The sequence below is a fragment of the Apium graveolens genome, chromosome 8 (assembly GCF_009905375.1).
Source record: "Apium graveolens cultivar Ventura chromosome 8, ASM990537v1, whole genome shotgun sequence".
In the NCBI taxonomy this organism is placed as follows: Eukaryota; Viridiplantae; Streptophyta; class Magnoliopsida; order Apiales; family Apiaceae; genus Apium; species Apium graveolens.
This window is the reverse complement of record NC_133654.1, coordinates 55921170-55932268: the sequence shown is the minus strand read 5'-3', so window position 1 is coordinate 55932268 and position 11099 is coordinate 55921170. Positions and strand designations below refer to the sequence as shown.

At 35.7% G+C, this 11099-nt stretch overlaps 1 protein-coding gene across 2 annotated transcripts; it reads right to left on the bottom strand.

The window, feature by feature from the left end:
- Positions 1–7756: 7756 nt before the first annotated feature.
- Positions 7757–9898, bottom strand: LOC141676915 (glucan endo-1,3-beta-glucosidase 11-like). Of its 2 annotated transcripts, none has more exons than XM_074482636.1 (3): positions 9618–9898; positions 8481–9520; positions 7757–8080 (listed from the first exon to the last, which is right to left on the bottom strand). In XM_074482636.1, the coding sequence occupies exons 1-3, from the start codon at positions 9688–9690 to the stop codon at positions 8072–8074; spliced, it is 1122 nt and encodes a 373-aa protein (XP_074338737.1). In that variant the 5' UTR covers positions 9691–9898; the 3' UTR covers positions 7757–8071. The 2 variants fall into 2 exon arrangements, with proteins under 2 accessions (XP_074338737.1, XP_074338736.1); XM_074482635.1 differs by having other exon boundaries at positions 7757–8243; positions 9618–9897.
- Between the last annotated feature and the right edge of the window lie 1201 nt (positions 9899–11099).

Genomic DNA, 11099 nt, shown 5'->3' with positions numbered 1-11099 from the left:
TAAGCCCTCTTTCCAGTTTCCACTACTTAGGAAATTTTGAGTTGTTTTGCCAGAGTTAGTCCAAGTCCTGATAATCTCTCTTTCCTTTTTTAACTCAGTTTTTAGAGATTCATTCATTTTTAGCACTTCATCCCTAACATAAAAAGCATCATCTATATCCTTCTGAGTTTGATGGAACATGACTAACTCTTTTTCTAAGAAATCATTTCTTTTCTTAAAAGCAAGATTTTCAGAAGTTAATCTTTCACATGTTAAAGTTTGATCTCTATAGCTAACAAACATGGTTTTAAGATATCTTCTCAACTCATTAATATCATCAGTATGAAAAGCATAAGTAGTCTGAGGTACCTTTGTTTCAGCAGCTTCAGAACTGCTCTCAGCACTTTCTTTATCAGCATTTGCCATCAATGCATAGTTCTCCTCACTTTCAGAGTCTGAGGTGTCTGTCCAGCTTTTCTGCTTTGTGACAAGAGCCTTGCCTTTGTCACCCTTTGCCTTCTTGCAATCAGGAGATATGTGGTCTTTCTCACCACAGTTATAGCATTTAACATTGGTATAATCTCCTATGTCAGACTTTCCTCCTCTATCTTCAGATCTTCTGAAATTCTTCTTATCAGAACTTATGCCTTTCCTGGAAAACTTCTTTCCCTTCCTGAACTTCCTGTATGCAATCTTTGTGATTCCTTTCACCATAAGAGCACACAGCTTCATCATCTCCTCATCAGCATCAGTCTCAGGCAAGCTTTCAGAATCTGAGTCATCATCACTTTCAGAACTTGATGACTCAGTTTCAGACTTTATGAAAAGAGCTTTACCCTTGTCTTTCCTTGAGGAAGCTGCTTTGGGGGATTCTTCTTCAGCCTTAAGAGCAATTGTCCTTGACTTTCCTCCTTTCCTCTTACTTCTTTGTTCCATCTCTAGTTCATGAGTCTTGAGCATTCTATAGATTTCATCAAGAGTTGTTTCATCAAGATTGTAGTTGTCTCTAATTGTCGTTGCCTTCAAATCCCAGCATTCAGGAAGAGTTAACAGGAATTTAAGGTTTGAATCTTCAAGATCATACTCTTTATCAACCAATGACAAATCATTCAAAAGTTTGACAAATCTATCATATAAATCATTCAATGACTCATTAGTCTTTGAGTCAAAATGTTCATACTCTTGAGTGAGTATTGTCTTCCTGTTCTTTTTAATTGTGTCAGTTCCCTGACACCTTGTTTCCAGAGCATCCCATATCTCCTTAGCAGTCTTGCAGTTGATTACCCTGTTTGACATTACATTATCAATGGCACTATGCAGTAAGTGTCGTACCTTAGCATCCTTAGCAATTGATGCTATATCTTCAGCAGTATAATCACTCTTCTCCTTTGGTACGGTCTTTGCTGCTTCACCTGCAACTGCAACTGCGAGCTTGGTTGGTTTGTGAGGCCCTTCCTTGATTCTATCAAGGTATTCTGGATCTGTTGCTTCCAGGAACATGGTCATCCTTACCTTCCATATGGGATATTCAGATGGTCTCAGTATGGGAACTCTGATAGTCTCATACCGACTTTGAATTTGTGTCTTTGGAGGTTCTTCAGTTTTCGTAGGCTTAGTTGGAGTTTCTGTGTCAGACATGATTGTGTTTGGATCTTTAACTGTATGTGTGTTAACAGATTAGCTCTGATACCACTTGTTAGGTCACACACACTGTAGAGGGGGGTGAATACAGTGTATAATACAATCAAATCGAACTTTAATATATTAAGTAACAGAAAACAAACTTTATTGAAACAATAAACTCTGTTACAGTATGGAACTGTTACCTCTCAGTGATGAACAAATATCACGAGAGCTGCTAGGGTTACAATAAATAATCTTCTCGAATATGATAACACTTATAGTGTAAACCCTATGTCTGTGTTTATATACTACACAGTTACAAGATAATCGCTAATTGATATGGAATATAATTCTGCTTCCTAAAATATATCAATCAGATATCTTTTCTTCCAAGTATTCCATTCTTCACGGAACTCCTTCTTCATGCATATCTCTTCTTATGTTTATCTCGATCTTCTTTCCTTTAATCAGCTACTGTCCTTATCTGAACGTCCTTCAGCACTTAAGTTCTGATATCTAACTTCTGATGATTATCTCCTGATAATATAAGTACTGATATCCTTAAGTCCTGACTTCCAGTATAAGTACTGATTAATGGTTAAGTACTGACTTGTCCTGTTAAGTAAGATCTGAAATCTAAACATAAATCATATTAGCCATGACATTATCAAATATATCTAACAATGTAGTAGATATTGTTATATTTATTTGCTTAAACATAAGGATGAAGCACTAGATAAATTTATTATGTATAAAAATGAAGCTGAAACACAAACTGGCAAAGTACTTAAACGTTTGAGGTCTGATAGAGGTGGTGAGTATACGAGTACCTTGTTTAATGAATTTTGCGCAAGCAATGGTATAGTTCATGAGGTTACTCCACCATACACACATGAGTCTAATGGGGTGGCCAAACGAAAGAACAGAACTTTTAAAGATATGATTAACAGTATACTAATTAATTCTGGGTTGCCTAAGTACATGTGGGGAGAGGCTCTGAATACGGATTGCCATATTCTGAATATAGTCCCTCTGAAACATATGTACAAGACACCATATGAATTATGGAGAAAGCGTAGGACAAGTTTGAGTTATCTTCGTGTGTGGGGGTGCCTTGCTAAGGTGCTTGTCCCTGAATACAAGAGAAAGAAACTGGGTCCGAAAACTGTTGATTGTATCTTTTTGGGCTATCTTGAAACCATAACTGCTATGAGATTTTTAGTATTAAAATCTGACATAGATAGTATTGTGGCAAATATGATAGTTGAGTTTCGTGATGCAACTTTCTTTGAGGAAGTATTCCCTATGAAGACTAGTATACCTTTGGGTAGTTATGAGGATGATCCCACTCATACATCGAGTTATATTCCTGATCATGTGAAAAATATGACAAATGTGGGGGTGGATCCTAGTAGTAGCTCTACTCCTAACGAAGTAGAGGAACCTAGAAGGACTAAGCGTGCAAAGGTAGTCAAGGACTTTGGAAGTGACTTTATCACTTACAATGTCGAGGATGAGCCATTAACTTTTCGTCAAGCCATGGATTCTTCGGAGTCAAGACATTTGAAAGGCGCTGTAAAGAGTGAAATTGACTCAATTATTTCAAACGGAACGTGGGAGTTAGTTGATCTCCCTCTTGGGTGTTCTACTATTGGATGTAAATGGATCTTCAAGAGGAAGCAAAACCCTGATGGCTCAATAGATAAGTACAAGGCTAGGCTAGTTGCTAAGGGCTTTAGGCAAAGGGAAGGCATTGATTACTTTGATACATATTCTCTAGTTGCCCGAATGACAACAATCAGAATGCTTATTACTTTGGCTTCTGTACATGGTCTTATCATCCATCAAATGGATGTAAAGGCACCTTTTCTTCATGGTGACCATGAAGAAGAGATTTATATGGATCAGCCTGAGGGATTTGTTATTTCTGGTAATGAGAGGAAAGTATGTAGACTAATCAAGTCCATCCATGGTCTTAAACAAGCACCTATAGACTGGCATAAAAAGTTTGATGAATCTGTTTTAGACTTCGAGTTTTTAGTTAATGAAAGTAACAAGTGTGTCGACTATAAGGTTAAAGGTAATGATTGTGTGATCGTGTGCTTGTATGTAGATGATATCTTATTGTTTAGAACCAATATTGAGATTATTAACGAGACAAAGAGTTTCTTGAAGAGGCACTTTGAGATGAAGGATATGGGTAAGGCTAGCGTGATTCTTGGGATCAAGTTGACTCAGTCAACTGATGGAGTAACTATGTCACAGTCTCATTATATAGAGAAATATATACTTGAGAAGTACGATTATTCAAATTATAGAATCACTAGTACACCATATGATTCAAAAGTTGCCTTAGTCAAGAATAGTTCAGGAGTTCATGTGTCTCAATTAAGGTATTCTCAGATTATTGGGAGTTTGCAATATCTTGCTAATGTGACTAGGCCAGATATTTCTTATTCTGTGTCTAAGTTGGCTAGATATACAGGCTGTCCAAACAAGACTCAATGAAAGGCACTGGATAGAGTTCTTAGATATCTGAAGGGAACTATTTCCCTTGGCTTGCATTACCGGAGATTTTCGGGGGTACTCGAGGGGTACAGTGATGCAAGTTGGATAGCTAAGAAATCCGATTCCAATGGAGTGACTGGATATGTGTTTACCCTTGCGGGTGGAGCAGTGTCATGGAAGTCTTCAAGACATACTTTGATTACTCGGTCTACTTTTGAGGCTGAGTTGTGTGCACTTGATGCCATGGGGATGGAGGCTGAATGGTTACATGGACTCATGAGTATGTTACCTATAGTAAGCAAGTCGTTTCCTGCCATTTATGTTCATTTTGATAGTCGTACAACTATCAACAAAGTCAGAAGTGTAAAGTATAATGCTAAAACAAAGAGCACATCTAAGTTGGACTAAAGTCTATAAGGGGTCTTGTGTCTGATAGGATTATTGCTATAGAGTTCATAGGAACTCAGGATAATATAGTTGATCCACTGACTAAAGGGCTTGATCATGCTGTAGTCCTTAAGTCCAGGTTGGGGATGAGACTGATAACCCATCATAATTCATCAACAGCGGGAACCCAATACACCTGAGAGGAGATCCCTCGAAGTATATTCAATGTGGTAATAACAAGTTTTAAGGAAGAGTCTATCCCCTGTAAACCTTAAGAGGTACTTGGACTGCTAGTCAGCAAGAGTTTTAACAAACTCTGATTGTAACAGTTTTAGATCAGGATTTGATAAATTCGGATGGACCAAATACTGTGTCAGGATTTGTAAACTCTGAATGGGGTCAAGTCGAAAGACGAGATGTTAGCAGTACATCTTTGGAGATGTCCATCTAAGCGAATGCAATTATGTGGTCGCAATTAGAGGAAAGGGTTATTCCTTGAAGCATTCGACGAACATGATCGAGACAAGACCATAACGTCTCAAAGCCAAAGCCGTAGATATGCACCATAGCCTTTTGACTTGTCGTCGTCTATGGAGTGTGGTTACACCAAACGAATAGAGATTTAAGGTGAAACATTCCATCTATATCCGGTAACCATCGAAGTAGGGGACTTAGAAGGGTTCAAACTCAGAAGGGTACCGACTCTAAAAAAACAAGTCATGATAAAATCTGATATGCATTTCTTTATGGATTTGTGGGGGATTGTTAGAAAATAGAAATTTGAGGACACATGTAATATGTCTTCTTGATGTAATTTCCGGTTAATAACAAGTGGAGGTTGTTCCTTGCTATAAGGACATAAACTTTCATATTTGGATCTAAAATATTTTCTTAGTGAAATCCATGTAGAAATAAGAGCAAGAATGCTTATTTGTATAAGAGTTGTTTCGGTTTTAGCTGAGAAGCATATTGTGAAATTTATGCAATGTTCAAAATATGAGGCTAGAGGTTCAGGGCCCGATGATTTGTTGAAATAAGTTTTCGCAATGTTCGGGGCCTGGGGTTGGAAGCTCAGGACCTGATGGTATGCTGAAAACGTTTCTACAATGTTCAGGGTCTGAGGCTAGATGTTCAGGTCCTCAGGTGCTGAAAAGTTTTGGTTTGTTTACCCTCACGGCCTGAACTGGAAGCCAATTGCTAAAACTATATAAACATGTTTTGTATAAATAAGTATATTATATATTAATATTTGAGTGAAGATTATTATTATTTTAATAATAATAATAATTAAACTCTTATACAATATATAATAGATCAGATTACATACCTTACTTTTATAGAGAAGAGTAAAAGTTGAAGTGTGTGAAAATCTGAGAGGGAGATAGATTGGGGAAAATAGAAAGAAACCCTAGAACATCATCTCTCTGGCTCTCTCCCACATATATATACATATATTCATTGATTTTCTTGGTGAACTAAGGTGTTGATCGTTGTTGAGTCTTCTCGTATCTATGAACGGATCGCTCTTAGTTGTTTTATCCTGAAAGTGATATTGTGGCAACTCATCACAACGTAAGTGGGGCAATAATCTCTTCAAGAACAGTCAAGTCTTCTCGAGGGCTTGGCGACTCAGCTGATTCTCTAATTTTGATAAAGCTTCATAGAGCTAAGTGATTTTCTCTAATTTCTTGTCAATTCGGTCTCTAATTATAGATTGTTTGTACCTTCGTGTTTATTTCGTTACTTGGTTGAATTTGTCTGTTCTTGTTAATTCGTTATATATAACTGTCCCATTGTTACGCGTAGTGTTAGTTCTATTTAGAATTATACCTAACAAAAAGAAGTAACTACATCTCACTTACCACCATTATTTCTTCTACTCACTTTATATATTTAAATATTGATCAGTTCCGCCACTTTACACACTTTCGCTACTATTTCCTAGAAAATTATACTTTTTTAATATCCGTGACCTAACCAAACGTATATAATTTAACCGGAAGGAGGGAGTAGTACATTAAACATAAGGGTTTACATATAAGCATTTGTTCATTAATCATTAACACATTTTTAATTACTTTGATAACAAATCGAATGATCAAATACTATCACGTTACTTATCCAAACAAGAAATACTATCACGTTATTTGTTTTCGTATTTACATATACTAGCTTACGGCCCGTGCGATGCACAAGTCTTGATTAAATATTTATATATTTTTATTTTTATTTTATTTAATTTTATTAAAATTATATATAAATAATTAAATACTAAATAATAATTAAATAATTATACTTTGATTGTATATAATTTTAAGTTAAGTTCAAATAATATAAATAGTATATGATTGATGATATCTATGCAAATATTTGTTGTTAGTGAAATTCAAACCTGAAAATTTATATGTATCTTTATAAATAATAATATAAATGTTTTTTGTTAACGGGATTCGAACCTGAGAACTTATATGTATCTTTATAAATAATAATATAAATGTTTGTTGTTGACGGGATTCGAACCTGGAAACTTGTATAACGCATTTTTTTAGTTTTTGGATGTAACGGTTCTGAATATTTGTTGATGAAGATCTGACGGTCAAGATGGAAAGGGTTAACTAAAATGAGCGGTTAACCAAAATACATCCGGTTATTATAGTATAGTATAGATTATGGGATAACTAAATTTATTTCATGGAGATCTTTAGGTCCGAGTGTAAAAGCATATTAATCACAATTTTGAATCATAGTGGAATATATATTAGATGCAATGGGAAAGTGTCTTTGGGAAAACGATAGGACTGACCTGGCACCGACGCGCGATTCCATCCGAAGAATAAAGTTTCTTTGTTGCGCATACTAATACGAATTAAGTAAAAAAAAGGAGAAGAACGAACACGAAAGGTAAACTTTTGCTCTTTTTCCACAATTACTGCTTTTGATTTGTGGGTGTATTTAAATGCACGCAGATTCCATATTATTATAAAGAAGATTGTCAAACCATTCATGTGACACATCCGATTTGAGAAATTTTTTGGGTTAAAAAATTGAGATATTTAGCATTTCCCTAAATTATTAGTGCCCTGCTTGTTGAATATGCAAACGTAAATGCGTGTGTAAAAAGAACAGAACAGGCAAAAGAAATGTTAGTTAGCTATGGATTCCACGTTAAAAAGCAGTTAATTACTTTTCTTCTCAACCAGTGAGTTGATTCTGGCCTTGCTACTCAGATATGTTGTGATTCTCCCTTTTCTCGTTGAAATACTTGCAAAGAAAGTTTTATTGCATACAAAAATAATTCTTTATTCCGGATCCAATCTAAACAATGAGGATCATGTAGCAACTATAATTTGCATACAAAATACATCAAATATTCTATTTTTTTTCAAGTATATACTAATTTCTGAAGAATGAGGACCATTAACCAACTAATAACTTGTCACATCTTTAGCCTACAAAAAGATCAACAAAGAACCAAGATGTCACTGGTCGGTGGCCGGTCCAGCTCTTGATCTTCAGATTGTTGTGAAAATAATGCACAATCTGTAGCTTCCAAGAAGTTAGAAGAACTGTCTCATTAATCTATCTGCTAGAAAATGAACTGTAAGGACCTCGCGAAGCAAACAAAATAAAGCTAGATACTGAGCCTTTAGTTTCTTCTAATTAATATGTCTCCTTACAAAAACTTGTAATGCCAGCATATGTATAAACATCGTGTAAATCAAGCAACAATGATTCATCTTCGGCACCTGTTGCATATCATAGGTAACCAACGGGAGGAGTGGAATTAAGGGGGGATAAAAACGATAACTTTTGTATATAAGCATGACTTCATTTTCTACACTTTTTTTCATTACTTTGTTCATGACTGACATGATGAAATTAAAATTACTACATTTGATGTCTTTCATAGTAACACATATTAGTGAATACATTTCGTATTTTCTTAAATTTTGATAGAAGAGAAAATATGACTATGAATTTACCAGATTATCTGCAGTAGAAGTGAGCGAAATGGTAGCTGTTGATGTCGATGGTGATAATCCGACATTATATGCCATGGTTAAATCAGGTTCATAGAGACCATAGTTTCTTTCAGACGCTGGTCCGGGCTTCATGTCCTCGTTAAACAAAGCAAACAGATAAACATCAAGTTTTAATTTAGGTTTCAAAGGAGTTCCTTCATTTTTCATTTGTCTTCTCAACAAATTTCGATTATAAATTGCTGCATTTGTTGCTGTTGCTCCAACCTCATTAGGATCACCTTGTGATGGCCAGCCTGTCTCCGAAACTTTGACTTCAATCCCTCCAAATCCTAGTCTAGCCATTGCATAAACAACTGCATCGACTTGAGCATATAGCATATTGTCGTACTTTAGCTTTGTGTGAGGATCGATCATTCCGTTGTTAGTGTTGAAGAGGACATAGTTTAAAGGTATACCACTAGGATCATCTTTGTATGCAAAGTAAGGGTATGCATTAATCCAAAAAGGGGATTTAGTGTTTGACAAGAAGTGCAAAAATTGTGTCATGATTTCATTCAGCTCGGGCTGGAAACAGCCGGCTGATGGAGGAAACGAATTAGCAAGAACAGCTAGAGAAGAAGGGGTTGACACTCGAATAGATTGATCTAGCCCTAGATAAACTAAAGCTTTATGGATGCTTATGATGGCTGGCACTAGTTTGTCGATTAGGCTTATATCGTCTCCCGTGAAGACTTCATTCCCGACTGCAATTCCAGTGATCTTAGTGTCCGGAACGTATGGCTTAATGTGGTTAGTGATCCACTGAAGGGCTTGTTGTTGATCCATTATAGTAGCTAGCATGTCATTTTCAATTGTCACAATAAGTGAAACTCCAGAGTTGGCAAATGCTGTCAAAACTTGTGGATTTGTATCGTAGATTCTTGCTTTTGTGATCTTCAGAGATCTTAAAAGTTGAAGAACTATTTGTGGTTGGGGTAAATTGTTTCCAACTTGACCGTAATTTATGCCTAGGGATTCTACTTGTCGCACAAAGTGGAAGCCTGCCGAAAAACAGAGATCATAGAAATTCATCAAACAGTACATTATGAAATAAACTTGGACACTAGTATAGAAGTTGATTAGAGTGAAACAACATACCTGTAATAGACATAACGACGATTAAGAGAATAATGTGCAACATGGCAGTTAATCTGGTAGAACAATTTGCCATGATTTACACGTGTATTTGAGAAGAAGGGGAAGGAGAGAGTAGGAGAAACAAAAACAGAAAATGTTTAGAGTATATATGTGTGTGCATTGCATGTTCGTCATAGACATGAAATGCTACACTATAGTATAATATGGTGCTCCAAAATTAACATCGTTTGGCTTTTTTGTCATCTTTTCATGTTCTGCTTTGATTTCTTTCTCATGTCTAGTGTATGGTCTCTCGTACCAGCTGGCTAAGAGCCTTTCCAACGAGGCTTAAGCTTTATATCTTATCTATACTAACATGGCATACCCCAACACGCACTAATTTCTTCACAACAAAGAAAGAAGTTGTTTCTCACTTCTCAGTACATACATGTAACACCTGCATCTTCTTGCTGTTACAAAATATACACAGTTAGTTTAAGTTCCAAGTAGTACCAGTTAAGTTAAAGTATTTAGTACCCGTTTTGATCACAGGGTTACAATCCAGTTCATCAAAATGGGGATGAAATTTCAATAGAACTTCATATTGATTCCTTTTAACCGCGTTGTAATCTCATGATCTAGACGGCGCCTTCAGACTTTGACAACATTGTACTCGAACTACTGTAATATACATAGTACTCTATTAAGTATTTGCGAATACATTATATGTGGAAGTTAAAGATGTTCAATTTTTTTATTTACAAAAGTATATCATCAAAAATCATATGGATCTTACATGAAACCTAGCTATGTTAGATGTGGTTTTTCTTTCCGAACTATATCCTGTTAAAAACAAGAAACTGGGATGTTTACTGAATAATATTTAGTGTAGAAAAGAATATCTGAAAATATTACAAAAGGTCAAAAAGGTATTCATGCATTACAACACCAATTAGGGGGTAAAGATGAGATGATGATAGTGGTGAAAAGTGATTAATAAGATATAATTACAATGATGTTGAGGATTACATTCACCGTCATTTTCTATTAGAAAAATGTTAATTGTACTGCCCCAAATTAGACCACTTGTAGATGAGTAGGAATTAACAAGAGTAACATATGGTAGTGGGATGATTGTGTGCTAATTATATAATTAACAAAGTCGTTAAAACACTTTTAGTTAGAATGTAGACAAAATTATACGTGTCAGTTAAGACTAGTATATTTAAGGAATACTGGAAGATGTTGTGGATGTATATCACCAACTCCCTTATCCTTGCACCACCTCCTGAGTTTTAGAAGGCCGGAGGCAGGTTAAAAAGGACATTTAAATCGAACTGAGGAAGTAACAAGCTACTGAGGCCGTTTGATACCACCACTGTACGGACTTATCCTCTTAGAGCATATGCACCCGTACTTTATTTTCATTGATTCATTAGCTTTTTCAATTGACCCAGAAAAATATAGTATGCACCTGTAGTAAATCAATGGCATCAAAAATTG